General features: G+C 43.3%; 1 protein-coding gene across 4 annotated transcripts in view; it reads right to left on the reverse strand.

The window, feature by feature from the left end:
- Positions 1 to 297: 297 nt before the first annotated feature.
- Positions 298 to 26,839, reverse strand: part of arfgef3 (ARFGEF family member 3) — a 43,486-nt gene continuing 16,944 nt past the window's right edge. Inside the window, exons 14-33 of one of the 4 annotated variants that reach the window (XM_071409433.1) lie at positions 26,535 to 26,700; positions 26,270 to 26,377; positions 18,675 to 18,890; positions 18,132 to 18,242; positions 17,757 to 17,907; positions 17,258 to 17,545; positions 15,555 to 15,688; positions 15,284 to 15,429; positions 14,715 to 14,894; positions 14,498 to 14,639; positions 14,097 to 14,228; positions 13,828 to 13,928; positions 13,359 to 13,632; positions 13,018 to 13,194; positions 12,587 to 12,701; positions 12,393 to 12,495; positions 9,044 to 9,175; positions 8,609 to 8,739; positions 6,099 to 7,344; positions 298 to 4,803 (exon numbers count right to left, since the gene is read on the reverse strand). In XM_071409433.1, coding sequence (XP_071265534.1) covers positions 4,612 to 4,803; positions 6,099 to 7,344; positions 8,609 to 8,739; positions 9,044 to 9,175; positions 12,393 to 12,495; positions 12,587 to 12,701; positions 13,018 to 13,194; positions 13,359 to 13,632; positions 13,828 to 13,928; positions 14,097 to 14,228; positions 14,498 to 14,639; positions 14,715 to 14,894; positions 15,284 to 15,429; positions 15,555 to 15,688; positions 17,258 to 17,545; positions 17,757 to 17,907; positions 18,132 to 18,242; positions 18,675 to 18,890; positions 26,270 to 26,377; positions 26,535 to 26,700 — 4,245 coding nt within the window. In that variant the 3' untranslated portion in view covers positions 298 to 4,611. Of the gene's footprint in view, positions 4,804 to 6,098; positions 7,345 to 8,608; positions 8,740 to 9,043; positions 9,176 to 12,392; positions 12,496 to 12,586; positions 12,702 to 13,017; positions 13,195 to 13,358; positions 13,633 to 13,827; positions 13,932 to 14,096; positions 14,229 to 14,497; positions 14,640 to 14,714; positions 14,895 to 15,283; positions 15,430 to 15,554; positions 15,689 to 17,257; positions 17,546 to 17,756; positions 17,908 to 18,131; positions 18,243 to 18,674; positions 18,891 to 26,269; positions 26,378 to 26,534; positions 26,701 to 26,839 lie in introns of all 4 variants that reach the window. The other 3 variants (XM_071409432.1, XM_071409435.1, XM_071409434.1) reach the window with 3 other exon arrangements.

Here is a 26,839-nt window from a genome sequence, read left to right on the forward strand (position 1 = left end):
ATCTCTTTGGATTTACTCACAGCAGCTCCACATTTGGCCTACATTGTAAATAATGGTTACGTGGATGGTTGGTCAACTGATGTGGCGAGTGAGGCGGATTTAACTTGGAGTGGGAAAATGCACTCTTAGAAAGAAAAAAACGGTTATTCTGGCTTGTCCCTGTCGGAGAACCAGGTAAAACCCTTTCACCCACAAACACTGTTTTGAGAAAAGGTTCTGAAGAACCCCTCTTAGATGAAGAGAGTTACATATTGAGACCAATATCAATTGTATAAAATAAATCAGCAGATTCGGTAATCGATTTGTTTGTTTATTCTACAACACAACATAAAAGCGCTTTGAAATATACTGAGTATGAATACATACAATCTGAAGACAAATTACATCAGCAAGGGAGTCCAGCCAGAGAAAAAACACAAACATTATAATAGTTATATTTTTTATCAAAGGCAGAAAAAAGCTTTTAAAAATCACTGTGACAATATTGGCCCTCTTAGGGCTCTATTAAATCTGTGGCGTTGAAGAATTACAGATTGTGTGATAGATATTTAAAGGTACTGTAATTCCTGATTGAGCCGACATATGCAGCGTTTACCATGAATGCAGTCTCCACTAAACGCTGAAACGTTGCCTTTAAATTTCATGCTGTAACACAGAACTTCCACGATAGGGATTGAATAGAGCCCTAAGCAAGACATTCTTCCTGCCAGGCTTGTGCCATTCAGTTCATCCATAATACCGACCATAGTCATTCAGAGGAAAATGTACAGAACTTACAAACTGGCAGAAGTTTGACGGTATATGTACACTTAGTTGCCGAACAGTAAAATGTTCATAAAACATTTTCATATTAATAACAATATATTAACCAAATGTTTGTAATAATCAATTAATTGAATTTTATTTGGCCAAACACTTAAGATGGCAGAATTAATCTGTTAACAAAACAGTTGTCTTAGTGCATGAAAACACTTTCTCACTCAAATTGCCTTAAATTAAGCATTACACAATACACCTCTAGCTACAGGGCCCAGCTGTAAAAGAGACCTTGGTCTCAGTCTGTGTTCCTTGTTCGAAATAAAGGTATAATAATACCATTGATGTCAAGTGATTTTAATTGAATCATGTGCTTTTGGTTATAAAACAAAACACATTGAACTGTGTTTAAAACAATTGCCATCTCATGGGATCATACTTATGGGTTCCAAAAGATAAAATTTGTCAAATATTGTTTAAATTGCTCCAAAGGAATTGCCTTGAATCTTTTTTGAATCCTGATCATACAGTATTCATGTGCCATAAAGTAATGTGCTCCCACACTGCAGAACATATGGAATTGGACTATTGATGGTTTCAAATAAATGCATCAGCACAGTTTGGGGCAGAGGAGTAAAAATGTGTTATAGGAAGCAATGATATTGACAGTTAGATACACAAACACTCCATTGTTTTTAATATCAACATCCATCATCCCATAAACTGATCACTTTGAACAAACTGTGTCAAACATTTGGGTCACAATCTACCCACAAATGATCAACTCAGACAATAAAGAATAGTCGACAGTTTCTCTCTCAAAGCCGCTTATATGCCTACGCACTCTCTCTGGGTCCTGCTCCCTTTTCATCCTCAATCAGCAGATAGGAAGCTATGGCAGATGAGACGTTTCTTGGAAAGGATCAACAGTTAGAAGATAGTGCCTCTATATAACACATTCACAAGCTGCATGCTCAGCCTAAATTTCCAGAGATGATGCTGTAAAAGTATACGAACGAATGGAACTTAATAATCATCAGCAGCTTACATCAAGGGCTCCATTCAATCTTTATCGCTGAAGTTCAGCTTTACAGCATGATGAGCCTGGTCTCAGACTATACGTAACATAAAACATTTACATTTCGGGAAAACTCAATTTAGTTGGTATGTTTCGTTTGGTATGATTACATAAGACAGGTTAACTAAGGCAAAAACAAAAGGAGGATGTTTGGTTGTAATATAACGCAAACGTATAGCAACCCAAAGGTTGCGTGTTCAAATCTCATCATGAACAACTTTTGCATTTAGCAACTACTATTTTTTCAGCTACTTTGCAAATACTTAGCATGTTAGCTAACCCTTTCCCTAACCTTAACGTTAGCCAGCTAGCTAAATTTAACCGCAACAAATTGGAATTCGTAACATATCATACGTATTGCAAATTTGTAACATTGTATGAATTGCAATTCATAACACATCATACGAATTGTAATTTGTAACAATATATGAAATGGATGATGGGCATCCACAAATTAATACATACCATACAAATTTACATTTTAACAGCAATATTCCTGCATCAGTGGAGACTGTATTCAAGGTAAACGTTGTATATGTCAGCTCAATCGGAAATTACCTTTACATTTCTAAATCGCCCAATCTGTAATGCTTCAGCCATCCAGATTGAATAGAGCCCCTAGACACATACAGTGGGCAGGTCTTTGGTCATTGTACAGTCATTTTCACCTCCCAAAGTTGATCATTACATTAAGACAGTAAACAAAAAAAAGGTACATTCTATAATAAACAGTATGTATGCAAAAGACTGTCCCAGGTAGTCAGAAGAAAATACACTATAAAGCACTGTAAGAAGTAAACTTGACACTGAAAATTCTACCCCCAGTACTGCAATGGAGACCAGATGAGAATACGCTCAATAAATTATGCAATGAAAGCAATTACTAAACTTTTCAATAGTAAAATATTACATTAACTCTCATGACAGAATTCTAACATCATAACATGTTTCTTTCTAGATATCTACATTTAAATGTACTTATTTTTCAGTTTTCTTCTATATGAAATCATCTTGATTCATTGTAAAAGTGTGTTACTATGATGAGCTTGAGAGTGCTTCCATATAAAAATTTACTATATTCACAAATGCATTTGGCCAACTTAATTTTTTTCTGATCTGTTTTTTCAATTCTTGCCTATTTTAGAGTACAGTATAGCTGAAAACCTAATAAGTTATATTTATTTTTAATACCTTTTAAGCGCAGACATTTACTACCAGAGATTCAACTAATCTTTGGAGGCCAGCATGAAAATGTCAACTGTATCAAAACATTAGGGAACAAATGTACATGAGATTCTCAAGGGAACATGTTTTGAGAGCAGGTGCATATTATATCTACTAATAAATAGTCCACTAAAGTTACTAAAATCCTAGACAGAATTGTGTGGGTGGGTACATAAAAGGCTGTCCTTTGACTGCTCAAATTTACACGAACAGCAATGGCGAACATATTTTATAGTGATACATGTACTGAGTGTTCAATCATCTGTCCCTTTTCATTAATACCCAAGCAGATGTCAGCTATTAGAGCAGGGTCAGAGGTCAGACAACACGATAGCAATTCCGACATTTCCTATAGAGGGGCTGGCGAGGAGTCCGGGTATGGTCAGGGAAAGGCGTAATGATTGGAGAATCATCATGTTTGGGTCTGACATTATCTAAGGATGACCGTTTCTAGACAGGCCAGGTCTGAGCATGGCTCCAACCCAAACTGTTGTTGAGGTTTGAGGGTATATGAACGAAACCTAATCCTGCCTTACAGTATTTGTTGGGTTGTTTATCAACAGCGCTCTCAATGAGGATCAGCATGTGGGGATTTGCTCTCTGATTTCATTGGACATTGATGAGTAAGACTCATTGACCTATATGGTGAGATCTCAGGCGTGCTTAGATAATAGCAAGGCTGTAATTCTATCATGTGTCTAAATTAAAGAATGGATGGATTAGGGCAGTGGTGTAGTGGAGGGTAAACGCGAGTAAAATTATTTTGGGCCCAACAGTTTCCCTACCTTTTGCAGATTTTTTTTCTCCGAATGTATAGGGAGCCATACTTTTTCCCCTGCGACAGCCAATTAGTTTATCCACCTATTTTTTTTTTACCACTGCATCACTGGATTAGGGTCACGTGGTCTGTTTACCTAGAGGGGACTGGGTCACTTTCACCAAGGCCTTGTGACTGACTGGTGTCATCAAGGCATCTCATCTCCTCTCTTAAACAAAATTTGTTAATGTTAATTAATACTAAAGAGAATATCATCCATTTCACTGAGAAGGGCCTGGGCTTGGTAAATCATTTTGCCTGATTTATAGATTGGAATCTTGTCAGAGTGCAGTACACCAATTTACTACTGAAATGTGTAAAGCTAACTGGAACTAATCTTCATCTTCATCTTCATATGGCACAATATCTGATTTATATACAGTTGTTCCAATGTCAAATCACAAATATAAATAAAAAATATATATATTCTTAATGTAATAGCATATTTGCAGTTGTAAAGAATTTATATAAATAATATGTAGTAAACATAAATTGGGGTCTACAATAAATAGCTATGTCAGCTAATTTAAAGACACAACGATTCTATTTTTGGTAAAAAGCTCACTTCCATTTCGTTCAGGAGTGACAGCGTTAAAGCAAAACCTAGCAAAGATAAACTGCATGACTTCCTGTAAATTACAATCAAACTGAATGCGGCTAAAAGTGGCAATGCAGATTCTCATTGGCTGAGCCTTAGTCTCCCCTTTACAAACACTGTAAGGAACGCAGCTGCTCCTCACATAGTGATGTCATACATTCTTCCTAAGCGACTCAGCCACTCTCGCACTGCCTGGCGCACACGGAGGTCAGTCACGTGACAGGTCAGCTGACTAATGCAGGGGAACACGGCGGGCTGCAGGGCCACGAAGGTAGGGTCTGGAAGGAGCTGGATCTGAGTCAGGATGGTCAGAACCATGTTTGTCCATGCCTAGAGAGAGAGCGAGAGAGGCAGAGAAAGAACGAGGGAACAAGAGAACAAAATAAAGAGAACGAGAAAGAGGACAGAGTTTTGCGCTTACACTTGCGTGCAAGTGTTTATCCAATCATGAAAAGAGAACTTGACCTGTATCTGGCCATGTTTCCCCTGCATGCGGCCCCACCTGTATCTGGCCATGTTTCCCCTGCATGCTGCCACACCTGTATCTGGCCATGTTTCCCCTGCATGCTGCCACACCTGTATCTGGTCATGTTTCCCCTGCATGCAGTCCCACCTGTATTTGGTCATGTTTCCCCTGCATGCGGCCCCACCTGTATCTGGCCATGTTTCCCCTGCATGCTGCCACACCTGTATCTGGCCATGTTTCCCCTGCATGCTGCCACACCTGTATCTGGTCATGTTTCCCCTGCATGCAGTCCCACCTGTATTTGGTCATGTTTCCCCTGCATGCAGTCCTACCTGTATTTGGTCATGTTTCCCCTGCATGCAGTCCTACCTGTATTTGGTCATGTTTCCCCTGCATGCAGTCCTACCTGTATCTGGCCATGTTTCCCCTGCATGCAGTCCCACCTGTATCTGGTCATGTTTCCCCTGCATGCGGTCCCACCTGTATCTGGCCATGTTTCCCCTGCATGCGGTCCCACCTGTATCTGGCCATGTTTCCCCTGCATGCTGCCACACCTGTATCTGGCCATGTTTCCCCTGCATGCTGCCACACCTGTATCTGGTCATGTTTCCCCTGCATGCAGTCCCACCTGTATTTGGTCATGTTTCCCCTGCATGCTGCCACACCTGTATCTGGTCATGTTTCCCCTGCATGCAGTCCCACCTGTATTTGGTCATGTTTCCCCTGCATGCAGTCCCACCTGTATTTGGTCATGTTTCCCCTGCATGCAGTCCCACCTGTATCTGGTCATGTTTCCCCTGCATGCAGTCCCACCTGTATTTGGTCATGTTTCCCCTGCAGTCCCACCTGTATCTGGTCATGTTTCCCCTGCATGCAGTCCCACCTGGATTTGGTCATGTTTCCCCTGCAGTCCCACCTGTATTTGGTCATGTTTCCCCTGCAGTCCCACCTGTATCTGGTCATGTTTCCCCTGCATGCAGTCCCACCTGGATTTGGTCATGTTTCCCCTGCAGTCCCACCTGTATTTGGTCATGTTCCCCCTGCAGTCCCACCTGTATCTGGTCATGTTTCCCCTGCATGCAGTCCCACCTGTATTTGGTCATGTTTCCCCTGCATGCAGTCCTACCTGTATTTGGTCATGTTTCCCCTGCAGTCCTACCTGTATTTGAGCCTCTGAGTCTCTAATGGAGACGCTGTGGGAGCTTGCTGTAGAACCGGAGCGGGGTCTGATCTTCTCCTGCCTCAGCACCTCTGGCCCGGCACTGAACGAGTGTCTCATGGGCCCCGGGTCCACCAGCTGCTGGGGCCTCTGTGGGTTGGAGGACTCTGGGCCCCTCATCGTCCCTGCCTCGCCCCTGTTCTCTCCCCCCTTGGTCTCCTTCACGAAGGTGGTATGGTTGTGCTGCTGCTTTCTCTTCTTGTACTCCATCATCAGCTTGGTGATGGTCTTGTCGGTGGCGATGGTGTATAGCTTGTTCCCAGCACTCTCCCACCACTCCTTCTTGCGGCCCGCTGGGTCTCTCCTCTCCCCTCTCAGGTGTGGCAGGCTGTCCATGCAGTAGCCAGCAGTAGGGCTGTGGGTGTCCTCCGACGGCGTCTCTGCCAGGTGGGAGCGCACGCTGTCATCTGAGGGTGTTCCCCGGCCGGACAGGCCTCCCATGGAGGGAGTGGGAGTCTCGGGGGTGGAGGGGAAGAAAGGCAGGAAGAAGAGGGGGTCGCCCCGGAAGACGGGCACTGCCTCGTCCACCAGGTTCTCCTGGTCCAGGTGCATCTGGATGTAGTTGTTGCAGAGGTCCATGCAGAGCTTGTGCAGCCGCTTGACCAGCCAGGCCCAGTCTGCGCTGCTGACCGGCTGGATGCTGAGCGAAGGGATGGTGGCCCTCCACTGGCGCTTCTCCTTCCCCCGCGGGGGACTCACCTGAGCCGTCTCCTCGAAGATGTCCTCGTCCTCGGAGGAGCACTGCTGGGAGGAGTCGGAGCTGCCCTCGTCCTCCTCGTAAAGGATCTTCTTCACCAGCTCAGCAGTGATGCTCTCTTGGTTGGTGAGCGTGGCACACAGCAGGGCCTGGAAGTAGATGTTGAAGCTCATGGCAGACTGGCGGTACAGGTTGGCAGCGCCACACACCCCAGACACCTTCATCAGCAGGTACTTGAGGCCCGGGCGCGTGTCGAAGTCTCGGGCTGTGCGGTAGGAGTCCAGCAGCAGGTCGAAGATGATGGCCAGGTTCTGCATGGAGATGTAGCGCAGGAAACCAGATGGTCTAGGATCAGATACTGGGGTGGTCTTCTCCTGGGTCTCAGCATCACCAGGGTGCTTAACAAACTCCTCCAGCAGAATGTCATACAGGTTCTGGAGCAACACTTGATGAGAGAGTAAGCTAACCACTATAGTTCTGAAAGGAATCCTATAGATCAGATGGAGAAAAAGGTTACTGAAACCATTTATGTAAATAGATTCCAATTTTACTGATATTTGGTTTGTCTGATTGTCAGAAACATGCAACAACGTACTGGGATTTAAGCTTTAAAGTTTACGACACACTGCTTTTAAAAGCTACAATCCTTAGTTGCCTCATCCATTTTTGGACTTATAAATTAATGATATGTACCCATTGATTCTTGAAGAATATCACTTATAAATGCCTCATGAGCTTAGTTCAACTGTCGTACCCCATCAGAACCCAAAATATAAGCTTGGTTGTTTGTAAACAATAAAAATGTAAACAAACAGTAGCCTCAAAACATGGTTAAAACTATAATTTTGATATTATTGATGGTCAGTCCTTGCATCCATAGCCCTGTTTATGAATTTGAGAGTGGTTACATTTCTCCAGCCCCATCCCTCAGCTGTTAACCGAAACAAAAGGTGGATTGACCGATTTGCTATTGTTTCAATTAAGGACTCTAGCTTTAAATCTCAGACATCAATTTCTCCATCCTTCTGGGCATCATATGACGATTCTGATAAACAGCATTAAAGAAAAGGTCCTTAACTGAAAGTCAAAAGCAGATTTAATAAAACCACATTGTAATCCCAAAGAGCTTGATCAAAATAATAATACTGTATCAGAGGTCAGAGGACTCTGGGAATTTTCTTATTTTATAAAAGGGAAAGAATTTCATATCTACGCATGGTGGATAAGACAAAGTCTTCATCATCTGCACAGTAGCTTATGTCATCTGATAACAGATGTTGACATGACATAATATGGTCCATGACATTGAATGGATGCGTAAAATAAAAATGTAAATAATGAACACAGACAGGTGGGCGTAAATGCTGCTCACAGTAAACCAGAATCGTGGTATGGGTGTCATCCAAGTGCTCTTACCCAATTTTTCTGTTGTAAGTCCAGCACAAGAGAGAGAAATCAGCACATAAGGAGATGGAATGAGTCTCAGAATATACTGCACATCGAAAACTACATTCTGAGAACGGGCTGTGAACCCAGACATAAACTGTAACACACTATATATAGATAGTGAATAGATTAGAATAGAGCAATGATTCAAAGTTGACGATGTACTGTACACGACAGGTTGAACACACAGTATACAAACTTCACACACTGGGCCAGATTTCCAAAGTGTTTGCACTACTTGTACCCTTGTAAATCTGGCCCACTGATAAAAGCCACCACACCAGCTATGTGATTAAACGTTGCCAACCTTTTCTGAGTGTGACCATTGGATTGCTGGTCTGAGGGGAGCTCTATGATGAGCACACAGGACTGGGCATGCTCAAAGCCTTCTTTGTTATTGGGGGTTTTAGGGGAGCACTGGGTGTCCAGCATAAACACCTAAAGACAGGAGGAAGATAGGAGACATGTTCAACAACTATATAGTCATACTGAATAATATACATGAATAATGAAATGTACTGTCTACATGTTGTCTAATAACAGCTAGATTGATGAATAGTAGTATTTGACACAGGTCTGACTGTGGACAGACAGCCACACATGTGTACGTCATTTCACATCAACATGCATGTAGCCTAGGCCTAGATTCAATCCGGACCGCAGAAGATCCGTGCAATAGGGCGATTGAAATTTAAAGGTGATTTCAGATTGAGTAAATTAGTGTGTGGTGGTGGAGGGTCACCTGCTGGGCCATGGCTCTGATTCTCCAGTACTCTGCCTCAGCAGAGGGGGAGTGGGATGGGGCGGCCACCTTAACCTCACAGGCGTCCCCAGAGAAGCTGTCTGAACCACTACGGAAACACGCCAGCAGGTTCTACACAAGAGGTAGAGACACAGAAACACACACAGGTTCCGTGTGGCACTCTGGCATGCATGCTGAAGCTATACAGTCTGGAGCACAAGGTTACATACAATGTGATCCAATCAACAGGATCTAGAACACACTGATCAACTGCAACTCTCTCAATCAGACACACATGGAACGTCATACAAACAGTTGAGACAGTGAAAGTAAACATACATAAGTATACATAATTTTTTATCTCTAAAGAAATTAATGAATGACAGTAATCCCAACATTCATTACTGGAACTAAACATCTAAATTATAATGGACATTTACTTTTACTAGGGAATTAATGACCTGTCCTGAATGTAGATGACCCTTTCACAACAACTATGACTATTTTATAAAGCCGTTTTTACAGTTGTCAAAAAGTGCTTTAAAGCCCCAAAGAGCAAGCAATGCAGAGGAGGAAGCACAAAAAAAGCACAAGCCTGAGAAAGTTGGTCTTGTCCATACAGTATGCTTGCGTGCATTTGGGTCTACCACTCTACGTTTTAAGACAGTCTGAATAAACAATGCTGTTAGTGAAGACACAATGCATTCTTAAGTAGAGTAATTTCTCGCAAGGTCACTATATTTAAGGTCTGTTATTGGTAGTAATGCATCATGCATTTAAGCCCTCTCTACTACAGTACAAGTAGAGACAAGCTTTTTATTTTCTCTAAAAAGGCTGCAGCTTTAAGCTTTAAAGAAGATTATATTTGGTCCTCTCATATTGTGCAGGGCTGTGACTGAGAAAAATACTTGTAGCGAGACGTATCCTTCTAAATGTAGCCTACCTACTGTAAGAATGTAGTGGGGCTAGATGTAAACATGCATTAACCTGCTGCCACACACCACAGCCATAATCAGAATGGGTTAATTTTAAAGACTCAATGCAGCCATTTTTATCTCAATATCAAGTAATTTCTGGGAAAGATGTACAGTGCATTCGGAAAGTATTCAGACCCCTTGACTTCAACATTTTGTTACATTACAGCCTTATTCTAAAATGTATAAAATATATATTTCCTCATCAATCTACATACAATACCCCATAATGACAAAGTAAAAACAATTTTTTTATTTTATTTAATTTTAGCAATTTTTTTATATCACATTTACACAAGTATTTAGACCCTTTACTCAGTACTTTGTTGAAGCACATTTGGCAGCGATTACAGCCTTGAGTCATTTTTGGTATGACGCTACAAGCTTGGCACAACCGGTTTTTGGGGAGTTTCTCCCATTCTTCTCTGCGGACACTCTCAAGCTCTGTCAGGTTGGATAGGGAGCGTTGCTGCACAGCCATTTCCAGGTCTCTCCAGAGATGTTCCATCGGGTTCAAGTCTAGGCTCTGGCTGGGCAACTCAAGGACATTCAGAGACTTGTCCCAAAGCCAGTCCTGTGTTGTCTTGGCTGTGTGCTAGTGTCGTTGTCCTGTTGGAAGGTGAACCTTTTCCCCAGTATGAGGTTCTGAGTGCTCTGGAGCAGGTTTTCATCATTGATCTCTCTGTACTTTGCTCAGTTCATCTTTCCCTCGATCCTGACTAGTGTCCCTGTCCCTGCCGCTGAAAAACATCCACACAGCACGATACTGCCACCACCATGCTTCACCGTAGGGTTGATGTCAGGTTTCCTCCAGACGTGACGCTTGGCATTCAGGCCAAAGAGTTCAATCTTGGTTTCATCAGACCAGAGAATCTTGTTTCTCATGCTCTGAGCCTCTTTAGTTGCCTTTTGGCAAACTCTAAAGCGGGCTGTCATGTGCCTTTTACTGAGGAGTGGGCCACTCTACCATAAAGGCCTAATTGGTGGAGTGCTACAGAGATGGTTGTCCTTCTGGAATCTTCTCCCATTTCCACTGAGGAACTCTGGAGCTCTGTCAGAGTGACCATTGGGTTCTTGGTCACCTCCCTGACCAAGGCCCATCTTGGTGGTTCTAACCTTCTTCTATTTGAGAATTATGGAGGCCACTGTGTTCTTGGGAACCTTCAACACTGCAGAAATGTTTTGGTACCCTTCCTCAGACCTGTGCCTCAACACAATCCTGTCTCAGCGCTCTACGACAATTCCTTCGACCTCATGGCTTGGTTTTTGCTCTGACATGCACTGTCAACTTATATAGACAGGTGTGTGCTTCTCCAAATCATGTCCAATCAATTGAATTTACCACAGGTGGACTCCAATCAAGTTGTAGAAACATCTCAAGGGTGATCATTGGAAACAGGATGCACCGGAGCTCAATTTTGAGTCTCATAGCAAACGGTCTGAATACTTATGTAAATAACGTATTTCGTTTTTGTATTTTTATAAAATGTGCCAACATTTCTAAAAACCCGTTTTCGCTTTGTCATTATGGTTAACAAGTGTGTAGATTGATGTAGAACATTTTTTATTTATTCAATATTAGAATAAGGCTGTAACGTAACAAAATGTGGAAAAAGTCAAGGGGTCTGAATACTTTCTGAATGCACTGCAAATACCTTACTGTAATAGCTTTCTATTAATATGTTAGAAAAAAACTAAAATAGCTTTCTAGCAAAAAACTATTTCTCAAGCAAGAATTTTGCTAGGACTGTCTGTGAGTGGTCTGAGTGGGGAGGGGAAATGGAAAACTAGCTGTTATTGGCAGAGAGGTTTGGAACTCTTTCTTATTGTTCTATTAAATAATTCACCATCTGGTGTTGGAATTTTGACTGCACTGGGCCTTTAAACGAGGTGATTTTGTGTCCTATTATTGTAATTTTTACATCCTTTTTACATCCTTTTCTAAATGGGTGTGGATTATTCCACTGGCCTCAACCCTGAAGAAGGCACAGCGTTGACGAAACGTTGATTAGGTTTACCCATTAAATTGTTGGGAGCATATAGAGTGTGTGGCTTGATTTTTATACAGTTTATTCCACTGGTCTAAAATAACAACCATGGAAAAATTTGAGAGGAAGTTTGCACCTTTTATTATTTTTAGATAAAACACCATTGACACAGGGGATGGCCGGGGGTTCTGACTACAGGGAGTACAGCTACGACCGGAAGTTACTTTTCGTAGCAGGTTAGTAGCATTTTCAGTAACCCTAACCCTTTTCCTAACCTTAAATCTCCTAACCTCCCACGTGAATTATCCTAACCTGCTACGAAAAAGTAAATTCCGGTCGTAGCTGCACTACCTCTAGTCAGTACCATGGCACGGCCCAGGTATTTACCTTGACAGGCTCCAGGGTGGCAGAGAAGGCATCCTGCAGGGCACAGCATGCCAGTCGCCACATCTCCTCAGTGAAGACTGGGCCTACCGTCACCAACACGTACCTGCCACAGGAAGAGAAACACCTGTCATCTACAGCTCAGTCATACACATTCTGTGTGTGTCTGAGCGTGCACAGCGCAAGTGCATGGTCACCTGATGCAGGAGCAGCCCACTCTAGAGATCGTCTCAGCAGGTTCAGCCACACAGGCCACCAGCAGCTTGAAGAGGTCCTTTAGCATCAGGTTGATCAGATGCTCATAGCCAATATCTACAGGAGGACAGAGATATGAAGGATACGGACAGAGGGACAACCAGGATCTGGGGGCGTATCAGGGATCTCAGAATAGGAGTCAGGATCAAGTTTTCCTTGCCCATGTAAAAATGTTCAATGTGATCTAAAAGGCTAAACTGATCCTAAATCAGCACTCCTACTCTGAGACCCTGGATACATACAGCCCCTGGGTTACATAAGTTTCACAAAGACCTATTTTGTCTAACTGCCTAAGTGCACTTCCATCTCTGCTGACAGCTTTGTGTACACTATGTTTGACCACCACTCAGGGGTCATTCCATGGCCACTGTACCTGAGTGGATGAAGCTTTGAATGTGCTCCACTACCAGCTCACAGCACAACCCAATGGCGTGCTTGAAGTTGGCTGCGGCTATGTCCCAGTACGCATGGTCGCCATGGCTACGCTGGAGCCAGAGTGACATCACAGGAAGAAGAAGCTGGATCACAGAGAATATGGCAAAGCCCGGTCCTATGGAGGTGGAAAAAAATTACTGACGATTAGTTTTCATGTAGGCTACATTCATAATGACTATGTTTATCTTATAAAATGATCACCCAGGACCATGTAAACCAAACTCTAGTGGAGAGTGTTGAATCTGATCTGTCCTTTGGTGTTATGGTATCACTTCTAACCTGGCAAGTTGGTGAGCGCTCTGAGAAGTTCAAACAGCAGTTCCAGGGTGGGGGGCTGGTGCTGCCGGGGGCAGTTCGATACCGCTGCAGTCAGCTGCTCCAGCAGCAGGATCCAAACCTGGATCAAGCCTGTGTCATCGTCAAACTCAGCCAGGACGCAGTCCATGCCATCCTCACTGCTGACAGACTTCTCCTGGGCCCTCATGGGCAGGCTGGCCAGCCGGGCTCCCAGGAACACTGGCTTGGAAGGCATCTTGTAGATTTTGGCAAGCAGCTGCAGAAGAAAACCTCATCATACAGTGTGGATACACTAAACGTAGATGGAAATGTCTTCCTTTAGCGGGGTTGTGTGACCCTTTATTTATCTATTTTAATAGACTTTCTGGAAGCCTGTCTGATAAGAGAACTCATTTTCGTGTGACGCCCATTGAAAATAGCTAAGGTGGCCCATGGGCCAGTGTTTTCCTACCTGGGAGCACTTCCTCAGGTAGTCCAGAGCAGGGAGGCACAGGTCTGTAGAACTGTAGCCAGTGGCATTGACACAGTCCCCAATCTCCTTATAGTCCACTTCTCCTGGGAACAAGGCCAACACACTCACTGATGGCAATCAGAGTAATCACTTCCATTATTTCTTACCAAATAACATGAACATTCAATGTCTCTTCCTAAAAATGTGAAGATCATGACAATAGTATTACATATCCACAGAAAAAAAAATGTTGTAATCATCTCATTTACCTGACTTACCTAAACCTTTGACAAACTTCATAAGGCACATGATGTAGTCAGTTGCTGCGTTGGCGAAGACCTGAATGTTGTCGGTGTTGATAAACGCTTCAAAGACATCAAACACAGGCGCCTGAGACTTCCCTGCATTACAGACCAAGCAGAAAAGAACCTCAATAAAAAAAACGGTGATATACAGGAATCTCCTTCAAGAGAGGAGACGAGGCTCTGTGCCAACATACAGTATCTCCTGCTGAGACTCTCTCTCATAAGCCATCATTACAGACAACCCAAAGAAACAGAATGTATGTGAATACAATAGAAATACTGTAGCCGTGCAGTACCTTAGGGAATACAATAACACATGGAAACATTGAGATGTAACAAACTCAAAGGCTGCCTGTCATACATACCCATGGAATATTCTCCTATCAGGTAGTCTTTCATGTCTGGCTTGTTCCCATGCACAGTCCTCAGGGCACTGAATAGAGGTCTCCAGCCAGACTGGATCTGAGGGGAACACATCTCTACAAGCTCCCCTATGGATGTGACCACCTGAGGGACAAACAATAGGACGTTTTAACTACTGCGTCAACTAATTACAAGAGGTGTGTGTGTGGGACAACTCACCTGGTCCTGCACGTCCTCGTCACACAGCTCCAGCTGCATGATGTGCTCGAAGGGTCTGAAGAGCGCCTCGTTAAAGTGGAAGTGGGGAAGCTCTGCCCAGCTGGTCAACACCTCCATCAGAACATCATGGATGAAGGACACAGCCTTCTGGGATACATGGCGCTCTTTGTGGCAGGCAGCCTAGGAGGAGACAGAGAGAAACAGTAACGAGAACAATGCCCAATGGGCAAAAACTGGTAGAATCAACGTTGTTCCCATGTCATTTCAACAAAAAAATTCTATATGTAATGACATTGAATCAACTTGGAAAACTAAGGGAATTTTGTATTTTCTCACCAAACTAAATCCAACGGCCGCATGAAATGTTTGTTGATTTCACGTTAGTTCACAACTCAACCAAACGTAAATCAAAACTAGACGTTGAACTGATGTCTGTGCCCAGTGGGTATAGGCCTAATATAACCTGCAGAAAGGGTGAACCTATTAGGCTATACCATATTAGTGATCGTGGAGGAAAGGACATCAGCAAAGGAGGCTACACAGTTGAGATGCATTCCCTGTGCTCCTACCTCCACCAGGTGCGGTGCCACTACGCTCCAGGCCCTCATCATGTGCAGCAGGGGTCTGGTCTTATTCCTCACGATCCGCAGCATGGCCTCCCCCAACCGGAACAGATGCAGGGCGCTACGCCTGTCCATGGTGGACTTGGCCTCTCCTAAAAACACACAGGCAACATTGATGACCTTTGCGACTGTTCTGTTGATTCCATTTTACTGGGCAAATTTGACCCAGGGTTTTGATCTAAGTCTGTTGGGGATAAGCATGTGCTGTGTTTGGTACCTGGCATGGCTAAGGAGTAGTCTCCTGTCTCAGTGACTGAGTCAAAGAGCTGGGACTGAGATGCTCTCCTCAGCTGGTGCAGGAAACCCACCAGGCTAACCATGTTCAGTTTACTGACAGAGTCCTCAAATAACCTGCAAAAAAGGTCATACAGTGGAATCGAAATTATTGCCACTATATTCTTCAAACAGCAGAAAGGGATCACCACAAGCCAATTAGAAAGCTGTGGGACTAGTAGGACAGTGAAACATCTGCCAGATAAGTGTTTTTATTATTTTCTCTAAAAGCGGCCTAGTGCTTATGTAGTTATGTAAGCACTGCAGGCAGTGCCGGATTAATGCAGGGGCTCAAGCCCGTAGGGGGCCCAAGAGTCCCCCAAAAAATAGATAAATAAAATGGTTTATATATTTTTATCCAACCACAGAAGCCCACTCTGAACATTCAAAATACACCAGAGAGCATAATTTAGCCACAGAGGACCAATAGCTAAAAAAAAATAAAAAATAAAAAAATGGGGACAAAGTTTTATCACAGGCACATTCAGGTAACTTCCAAAACAAACAAAACACTTAAAATGTCTTAAAAGGGTGTTGGGCCACCATGGGCTGCCAGAACAGCGTCAAAGTGCCTTGGCATAGATTCTACAAGAGGACCTAAACCATGGCAGGAAAATGCACCCCACACATAACATACTGTATACTTTCTATTCCTCATTTACTCAAGTGTTTCCTTTATTTTGGAAGTTACCGGTATGCTTACAGTCGGGAAGGCCGCAATTTCTGCTGCATGCGGCGCCAAATATAGGACAGTTTGTTGCATTGTGACCATAGACATATAATCCATAGAAGGGTTTTGGAACATCTAACTCTGGCAATTTGACTGTTAAACTCATGGATACACTAGCAATGGCTGCCAGACCTGACTTGAATGGGAACTGCCATCTATGGATTATATTTATATGGTTGGTTGCGGCTGTCAGTTTGCCTTTTGCAAATTTCAAAATACAATTGCGGGAAACACATACAGTTTGAAAAGCAAATGCCTACCGCTGAAAAGAGAAGACTAATCTTTCTGTAGAACCAATAGGAAAAAATGTTTCTCAACAACTCCCAATTTTCAGCAGCACTGTTTTTCAAAATAGTTTATCATGAAATATGCTATTGCCCCGACGAGCCCATCACCAGTGAGTAGCCTACAGCTTCATCTTCTTCATTATGTGAGACAGTGTGACACTGGAAAGTGTATTTAGTCGCTTATTGTACCCTATAATATACAGTTTATATTTCCTCAGAATATTGTACAAATCTGTGTGTCGCTTCATGATGATTTCTTAATCTGGCCCTGACTGCAGGCTATAACTTATCCAAGTGTAATTGGCCTATGTCCAGAAGAGAAAGTGCTGCATGACCATGTGACTCTTAATTTGTACAATCAAGAGTACCAAATCACATACTGGTCTGGGTCAAATACAGTGAAATACTTTCATGTACCACACTGCCACCAGGTGGCCATTTAACATGGGGTGCTGTTTCTTTCACTGACTTAAATTACAACTTTTGTATTTCAGCCTAGTCAGTCAACAATAACTATATTGTTTGTTTCATATTGCTATTCAGGCATGAAAGTCAATGAAAAAGAGAGCGAGAGGAGAATATGAAACTTAGTATGCTATTCAGGCAGTTCTGTAGCCTATACTGCAGTACCTGTCTGCCTGTGTAGATAGGGTGCAGACGGCCTTGGATGCGCTGGTCCCAGTCATCAGGCTACGGTCCAGGCCTTTCCCCCCTCTACCCTCCCTTAGCAGCTCCTGGATGGACTGGGGCTGGATGACCGGCTGGCTGCTGAGGGCCAGATCTCTGTCCGGACTAGGCTCGCCGCACAAATCCAGCCCAAGGTCTACAGCCTGCTGGGCCTGGGTGATGGTCATGGTGGCCTGGGAGCTGCCATCGCTGAAGTGGCTGTGCTCCAGAGAGCTGACATATTCGCTCACCCTGGGTAGACAGAGACCGATACGCTACTGTATTGTTCAGTGTGTCGTTACAGATGAGAGTTCACATTATAGATGAGTGTTAGTAACCTGTGGCTGCAACTGTACCGAGAATCCAATGTAATATGCTGTCATGCCTTTTTCTCAGTGGTTATGGAGAGGGTTTTGACTTTGATCTCTGCATCGCCTGCCCTGCCACAGCTTGGCTGTATTACCTGAAGACGTGGGGCCAGCAGTCCTGGTTGTGGCTGCCCATCTCCAGGCCTACGTTGAGGATGGCCTCCATGCAGAGCACATGGGCCGTGTGCAGCCGCACCCCCTGAGGACGTCCCATCTGCTCCAGCTTCTGCTCCACACGCTGCTTGACTGGGAACACACACACCCAACAGACACAGGATCAGATCAGATCCCAGCACTCTAGCTAGCACCGTATCAAAAACTCAAATGTGACCATGTAACTATGGGATCTTTTCTGAAATGGAGGGATTCTTTATCCTCTATGTGTCTTGCACAGTAATGTACGGTATGTGTGTTTGAAAAAGGCAAGTTAATCCCTTTGTACAGTATGTTATGTGGTGTGCTGTAAGTACCTTGTGTGATGGCATCTCCAGACTCGCCCACCTCCCTCTCCTCCTTCTCCTCCTGCACACACGAGGCTGCCGCCATCTGGGCCAGAGCCGAGGCACAATTGGCAGCCACACCTAGAGAACGCATGAATATTCATTAGAGCTGATGGTAATCAAAGACAAGCTGGGCTGAAAGGGCCTACGGCACCGGTCACAGAACGCCAGGCCAATACTTTATCATTATATGGTCCTGATTCATATACGTTTTCACGGACATTTCAATAGCTACACAAATAGACCTATGAAGTATTCAGATATTGCTCAAATTCTAAGCAAAACCTGTGCATGAGTTTGATTCTCTCAAAACGTGATGTTTTTGTACTAAACACATCTAAACCAGACCTGGGATCAAATCGTTTTGGTTCTTTCAAATACTTTGAGCCTTTGACCCAGCCAGCCTCTGATCTAAACACACTAGCTAATGGGTTAACTAAACGCTTCCTGTTGAAGATTATATTCAGTCAGGCAGGCCTTATCCACGGTCACCATGATGTTGGGTCCTGTTACCTAGAGCACAACTGAGTCCGGCTGCCTTGCGTAGTCCATCCAGGCTGAGACAGATGGTGTCTCTCTCCCTCTGGCTCTGCTCCTTCAGCCCCTCAGACCCCAGCATGAAGGCCAGGCCCTTGGAGCTGCCCGCCATGCGTCCCGTCAGGGGGGTGGACAGGGTGTCCATCAGGTTCTTCCAGCAGCCCATCAGGATGTAGCGAGCAAACACTATGCCTGAAATAATATGAATGAATGTTGAGTGAGTGAGTGAGTGAGCGAGCCAGACGCTTATCTGTACATTGACCAACACAACATGTATGAAACAGGATCAAATGGGGGTTGGGTCAGACCCTTAAAGCTAGAATCTGCAGCTGAAAGGGTCACCCTGACTCTGTTTTGGTAAAAAAAACTAAACAGAGATGGGCCTGCAGAAATGTAAACATTCTCAAATTCATAGACAGAGCTAGGGTGAAGAACTGACCATTCAAAATATAAAATAATTATAGTTTAAAACTTATTAGGGATAGGGGGCAGTATTTTCACGTCCTGATGAAAAGCGTGCCCAAAGTAAACTGCCTGTTACTCAGGCCCAGAACCTAGGATATGCATATAATTGGTAGATTTGGATAGAAAACACTCTAGAGTTTCTAAAACTGTTACAATAATGTCTGTGAGTATAACAGAACTGATTTGGGAGGACAAACCATCCAGGGGGGGGGGGGGGGGGGGAAATTGAGGTCATAGTATTTCCCAATGTGTTTCTATGGGAAGCCCTATTTAATAGGAACCTGGTTGCAGCTCATATGGCTTCCACTAGATGTCAACAGTCTTTAGAAATTGTTCGATATTTTTCTTTTGAGAAATGAAGAAATATGGCTGTTCTTTGTAAGTGTCACTCCAGGTGGACTCTAATGTTGGTGCGCATGAACTGGAACGCGCTTCACGTTGTTTTTATCCGGTATTGGAAACAGTTTATCCCGTCTTAAATTCGATCGATTATTTATGTTTTAGGAGGTTGGATTAGGAATGTTGTTTGAAATGTTTGGACCAAGTTTACAGGTAACTTATTAGATACTTTGTAGTCATGTTGGAACCGGTGTATTTCTGAATCAAACGCGCCAAATAAATGGACATTTTGGGGATATAAAGAAGGAATTTATCGAACAAAACAACCATTCATTGTGTCACTGAGACATTTGGGATTGCAAAAAGAAGATCTTCAAAGGCATTTATTATATCGTTATTTCTGACTTTTGTGTCGCCACCTGCCTGGTTGAAAATGATTTTCATGTGTTTGTATGCGGGGCGCTGTCCTCAGATAATCGCATGGTCTGCTTTCGCCGTCAAGCCTTTTTCAAATCTGACACTGCGGCTGGATTAAGAAGAAGTTAAGCTTAATTTTGATGTATTACACTTTTATATTCGTGGATCTTGAATATTGATATTTCTGTAGTTTGAATTTGGAGCTCTGCAATTTCACTGGATGTTGTCAAATCTATCCTGCTAACGGGATCACTAACAGGCATTCTTTGAGGCTATACAGTGTTTGTTTACATCAACATTATTAACAAACATTGGAGTAAAAAAATATATATTTTTGGTTCTGATGAGGTGACTGTTGAAGTAAGCTCATTTATGAGTTATATTCTTCAAGAATCAATGGGTGTACAGTGCATTCTGAAAGTATTCAGATCCCTTCACTTCTTCCACATTTTATTACATTACAGCCTTATACTAAAATTGATTAAATATTTTTTTTTATCAATCTACACACAATAATCCATAATGGCAAAGCAAAAACAGGTTTTATTTTTTTTGTTGCAAATTTATTACATATAAAAAACAAAAATAACTTTTTTACATAGGTATTCAGACCCTTTGCTATGAGACTCGAAATTAAGCTCTGGTGCATCCTGTTTCTATTGATCCTCCTTGAGATATTTCTACAACTTGGAGTCCATCTGTAGTAAATTAAATTGATTGGACATGATTTGGAAAGGCACACACACACACACCTGTCTATATAAGGTCCCACAGTTGACAGTGCATGTCAGGACAAAAACCAAGTCACGAGGTCGAAGGAATTGTCTGTAGAGCTCAGAGACAAGCACAGATCTGTGGAAGGGTACCACAAAATTTTGGCAGCATTGAAGGTCCCCAAGAACACAGTGGCCTCCATCATTCTTAAATGGAAGAAGATTGGAACCACCAAGAGTCTTCCTAGAGCTGTCTACCCGGCCAAACTGAGCAATCAGGGGAGAAGAGCCTTGGTCAGAAAGGTGACCGAGAACCCGATGGTCACTGACAGAGCTCCTCTGGAGATGGGAGAACCTTCCAGAAGCACAACCATCTCTGCAGCACTCCACCAATCAGGCCTTTATGGTAGAGTGGCCAGACAGAAGCCACTCCTCAGTAAAAGGCACATGACAGCCCGCTTGGAGTTTGCAAAAAGGCACTGAAAGGACTCAGACCATGAGAAACAAGATTCTCTGGTCTGATGAAACCAAGATCAAACTTTTTGTCCTGAATGCCAAGCGTCACGTCAGGAGGAAACCTGGCACCATCCCTATAGTGAAGCATGGTGGTGGCAGCATAATGCTATGGGGATATTTTCAGAGGCAGGAACTGGGAGACGAGTCAGGATCGAGGGAAAGATGAACGGAGCAAAGTACAGAGAGATCCTTCATGAAAACCTGCTCCAGAGCACTCAGGGCCTCAGACTGGGGCAAAGGTTCACCTAAGCACACAGCAAAGACAACGCAGGTGTGGCTTTGGGATAAGTCTCCGAATGTTCGAGTGGCCAAGCCAAAGCCCGGATTTGAACCCGATAGAACCTCTCTGGAGAGACCAGAAAATAACTGTGCAGTGACTCTCTATGCAACCTGACAAAGCTTGTGAAGATCTGCAGAGAAGAAATGGGAGAAACTCTCCAAATACAGGTCTGCCAAGCTTGTAGCGTCCTACCCAAGAAGACTCAAGGCGGTAATCATTGCCAAAGGTGCTACAACTAACTACTGAGTAAAGGGTCTGAATACTTATGTAAATGTGATATTTCAGGTTAAGTTTTTATAGATTTGCAAAAATGAAAGAAAAAAAACAGTTCTTGCTTTGTCATTATGGGGCACTGTGTGTTGATTGAAAAAAAACAATTCAATAAATTTTAGATTAAGGCTGTAACGTAACAATGTGGGAAAAGTCTAGGGGTCTGAATACTTTCCAAATGCAATGTACAGTACCAGTCAAAAGTTTGGACACCTACTCATTCAAGGGTTTTTCTTTATTTTTACTATTTTCTACAATGTAGAATAATAGTGAAGACAAACTATTAAATAACACATATGGAATCATGTAGTAACCCAGAAAAGTGTTAAACAAATCTAAATATATTTGAGATTCTTCAAAGTAGCAACCCTTTGCCTTGATGACAGCTTTGCACACTCTTTGTATTATCTCAACCAGCTTCATGAGGTAGTCACCTGGAATTGAATAAAATGAAATTGTATTTGTCACATACACATGGTTAGCAGATGTTAATGCGAGTGTCGAGAAATTCTTGTGCTTCTAGTTCCGACCATGCAGTAATATCTAAGTAATCTAACCTGACAATTTCACAACAACTACCTTATACACACACAAGTGTGAAGGAATGAATAAGAATATGTACATAAAAATATATGAATGAGTGATGGCCAAACGGCATAGGCAAGATGCAGAATGCATTTCAATTAACAGGTGTGCCTTGTTAAAAAGTTAATTTGTGGAATTTCTTTCCTCAATGCGTTTGAGCCAATCAGTTGTGTTGTGACAAGGTAGAGGTGGTATACAGAAGATATCCCTATTTGGTAAAATACCAAGTCCATATTATGTCAAGAACAGCTCAAATAATCAAAGAGAAACGACAGTCCATCATTACTTTAAGACATGAAGGTCGGAACATTAAGAACTTTGAAAGTTTCTTCAAGCACAGTCGCAAAAACAATCAAGCCCTATGATGAAACTGGCTCATGAGGACCGCCACAGGAAAGGAAGCCCCAGAGTTACCTCTGCTGCAGAGGATAAATCCATTGGAGTTAACTGCACCTCAGATTGCAGCCCAAATAAATGCTTCAGAGTTCAAGTAACAGACATCAAAATCAACTGTTCAGAGGACTGCATGAAATCAGGCCTTCATGGTCGAATTGCTGAAAAGAAACCACTACTAAAGAACACTAATAAGAAGAGACTTGCTTGGGCCAAGAAACATAAGCAATGGACATTAAACCGGTGGAAATCTGTCCTTTGGTCTGGAGTCCAAATTTGCGATTTTTGGTTCCAACCGCCGCAGAGTAGGTGAACGGATGATCTCCGCATGTGTGGTTCCCACCGTGAAGCATGGAGCAAATGGTGTGTTGGTGCTTTGCTGGTGACACTGTCAGTGATTTATTTAGAATTCAAGACACACTTAACCAGCATGGATCCATAGTATTCTGCAGCGATACGCCATCCAATCTGGTTTGCGCTTAGTGGGAAGGTTTTTCAACAGCACAATGACCCAAAACACACCTCCAGGCTGTGTAAGGGCTATTTGACCAAGGAGAATGATGGAGTGCTGCATCAGATGTCTTGGCCTCCACAATTACCTGACCTCAACCCAATTGAGATGGTGTGGGATGAGTTGGACCACAGAGTGAAGGAAAAGCAGCCAGCAAGTTCTCAGCATGTGGGAACTCCTTCAAGACTGTTGGAAAAGCCTTCCTCATGAAGCTGGTTGAGAGAATGCCAAGAGTGTTCAAAGCTGTCAACAAGGCAAAGGGTGGCTATTTAGATTTGTTGAACACTCTTTTGGTTACAACATGAATCCATGTGTTATTTCATAGTTTTGATGTCGTCAGTATTATTCTGCAATGTAGAAAATAGTAAAAATAAAGAAAAAACCCTTGAATGAGTAGGTGTCCAAACTTTTGACTGGTACTGTACAGTTGTGGCCAAAAGTTTTGAGAATGACACAAATATTAATTTTCACAAAGTCTGCTGCCTCAGTGGCAATTGGCATATACTCCAGAATGTTATGAAGAGTGATCAGATGAATTGCAATTAATTGCAAAGTCCCTCTTTGCCATGCAAATTAACTTAATACCAAAAAAAATTACATTTCAGCCCTGCCACAAAAGGACCAGCTGAAATCATGTCAGTGATTCTCTCGTTAACACAGGTGTGAGTGTTGACGAGGACAAGGCTGGAGATCACTCTGTCATGCTGATTGAGTTTGAATAACAGACTGGAAGCTTCAAAAAGGAGGGTGGTGCTCGAAATCATTGTTCATAGTCTGTCAAACATGGTTACCTGTAAGGAAACACGTTCCGTCATCATTGCTTTGCACAAAAAGGGCTTCACAGGCAAGGATATGGCTTCCAGTAAGATTGCACCTAAATCAACCATTTATCGGATCATCAAGAACTTCAAGGAGAGCGGTTCAATTGTTGTGAAGAAGGCTTCAGGGCGCCCAAGAAAGTCCAGCAAGCGCCAGGACCTTCTCCCAAATTTGATTCAGCTGCGGGATCGGGGCACCACCAGTACGGAGCTTGCTCAGGAATGGCAGCAGCCAGGTGTGAGTGCATCTGCACACACAGTGAGGCGAAGACTTTGATGGCCTGGTGTCAAGAAGGGCAGCAAAGAAGCCACTTCTCTCCAGGAAAAACATCAGGGACAGACTGATATTCTGCAAAAGGTACAGTGATTGGACTGCTGAGGACTGGGGTAAAGTAATTTTCTCTGATGAATCCCCTTTCCGATTGTTTGGGGCATCCGGGAAAAAGCTTGTCCGGAGAAGACAAGGTGAACGCTACCATCAGTGCTGTGTCATGCCAACAGTAAAGCATCCTGAGACCATTCATATGTGGGGTTGCTTCTCAGCCAAGGACTGTGCTCACTTACATTTTTGCCTAAGAACACAGCCATTAATAAAGAATGGTACCAACACATCCTCCCAGAGCAACTTCTCCCAACCATCCAGGAACAGTTTGGTGACAAACAATGCCTTTTCCAATATGATGGAGCACCTTGACAGAAGGCAAAAGTGATAACTAAGTGGCTCGGGGAACAAAACATAGATATTTTGGGTCCATGGCCAGGAAACTCCCCAGACCTTAATCCCATTGAAAACTTGTGGTCAATCCCCAAGAGGCAGGTGGACAAACAAAAACCCACAATTTCTGACAAACTCCAAGCATTGATTATGCAAGAATGTTCTGCCATCAGTCAGGATGTGGCCCAGAAGTTAATTGACAGCATGCCAGGGCGGATTGCAGAGGTCTTGAAAAAGAAGGGTCAACACTGAAAATATTGACTCTTTGCATCAACTTCATGTAATTGTCAATAAAAGCCTTTGACACTTATGAAATGCTTGTAATTATACCTCAGTATTCCATAGTAACATCTGACAAAGATATCTAAAGACAGCAAACTTTGAAAATGTATATTTGTGTCATTCTCAATACTTTTGGCCACGACAGCATATCATTAATATAAAGTAAAAAAATGTGTGTAGCAACTAAGAATTCTAGACAGCATAAGTAGTACAGCTGTGTAGACGATTGATCAAGAACTAAGCATAATACAGTATGAAGGAAGGTTGAGTAAGTCAGACCGTCATCTTTGTATTGACCAAGACCTATGCTACAGCACAATGGGGTTGAGTCAGACCCTTTAAACAGCATACAGTACATCAACATGTTTTGACAAAGACCCCATGCCTTTAAAAGCACCAATGGGAGTTAAGACAGAACCTACACTACATCTATCTGTGTATTGACTCAGCAGCTCTGTAATGTGCTGTGGCCTTATTTGCTGAGAGGCAGTGAACAGACAGGCAGTAAACAACAGTCCCGTTAGACACCTTGAGAGATTTAAGCGCTATAAAAAGGCACTCTGTGACAATAACATTTCATACAGGGAAATAAGTAGAACTGACAACGGTCCCTATTCTCCGTTCCATGTTAATATAGTCGTCCCTGTTGAGTATGTGTACATAGCTAGCTTATTACATGAAAGCTTTAAAAGCCTAATGGGCAACTCAGCCGCGGTTGCCATGGTAACGAGGTTGCTCGAGTGCTCGATGGTGCATCTTTTGTTCTCAGTGGTAATAAAAGAGGTAGGCAGATGCTGGCAGCTCTCCATTCTCTCTCCTGTGAGGGACACAAGGAGAACAATATATTTCTCTCTCCATGTAGAGTACAGCATCTAGGCCAGCGTTTCCCAAACTTGCTCCTCGTGACCCCAAGGGGTGCACATTTTGGTTTTTGCCCTAACACTCCACAGCTATTTCAAATGATCAAAGTTTGATGATTATTTGAATCAGCTGTGTAGTGCACCCCTTGGAATCCCAAGGACCCGAGTTTGGGAAACCCTGATCTAGGCACATGTATGCAAGCCCAGAGACCAGGGTTCAGTCCCTGTCTCCACCCTTCCCACTGTCTCCTCCTAATCCATCTCCCCCGATGTTTGAATAAAGCAAAAAAATACACACTACAATATGCCTAAATATCGAAGCAAAATAGTCAAACTGCCTTGGCAAAGCGACTCAGAAAGGACAGCTGGGGGTACCTGGTGTTGTCAGTACCTGGGGGTGTCAGTACCTGCCATGAGGGTGTCACTGCCACTCTTGTCACAGCTGAAGGGGGACTGTGTGTTGGCCTTACGGATCAGCTGACCTCCGATGGCACTACTGCCCAGCCCATCGATGTCTGACCAGAGACAGAGGACACAACGTGATGAGAGCCGTCATAAAAACATAGCAGAACATTTCAAAGACCCAAAGGAGCATTATGTTAATATTTATATGTTGACATATAAAGAATCATCATGAATAAAACAGTGTGGGAGAGCTGTGTCCCATCCTACCAGTTAGCATGGTGATGAGGGGTAAGGAGTGTTCCTCTGGTGAGCCCCAGTAGCCAGCCTCCCCCAGCAAGTTCCTGTCCAGAACCTGGAGGTAGAGCTCCTCGATCCAGGCCTGAGACAGCACCACCAGCACCCCACTGCTCTGGATGAGACGAACAAACTCTTTCTGCAGCAGGAGAGAGAATTCAATGGGGATACCATGAGGCCTGGTGGGATCGTTTTAAAATATATAAACCGCATAAACAAAATAATTGGCTACAGTACTATATCATGTTCAGCTGATCACAACACTTGTCTTCAGGCTT

This window comes from Salvelinus alpinus, chromosome 7 (genome assembly GCF_045679555.1).
Source record: "Salvelinus alpinus chromosome 7, SLU_Salpinus.1, whole genome shotgun sequence".
Classification (NCBI taxonomy): Eukaryota; Metazoa; Chordata; class Actinopteri; order Salmoniformes; family Salmonidae; genus Salvelinus; species Salvelinus alpinus.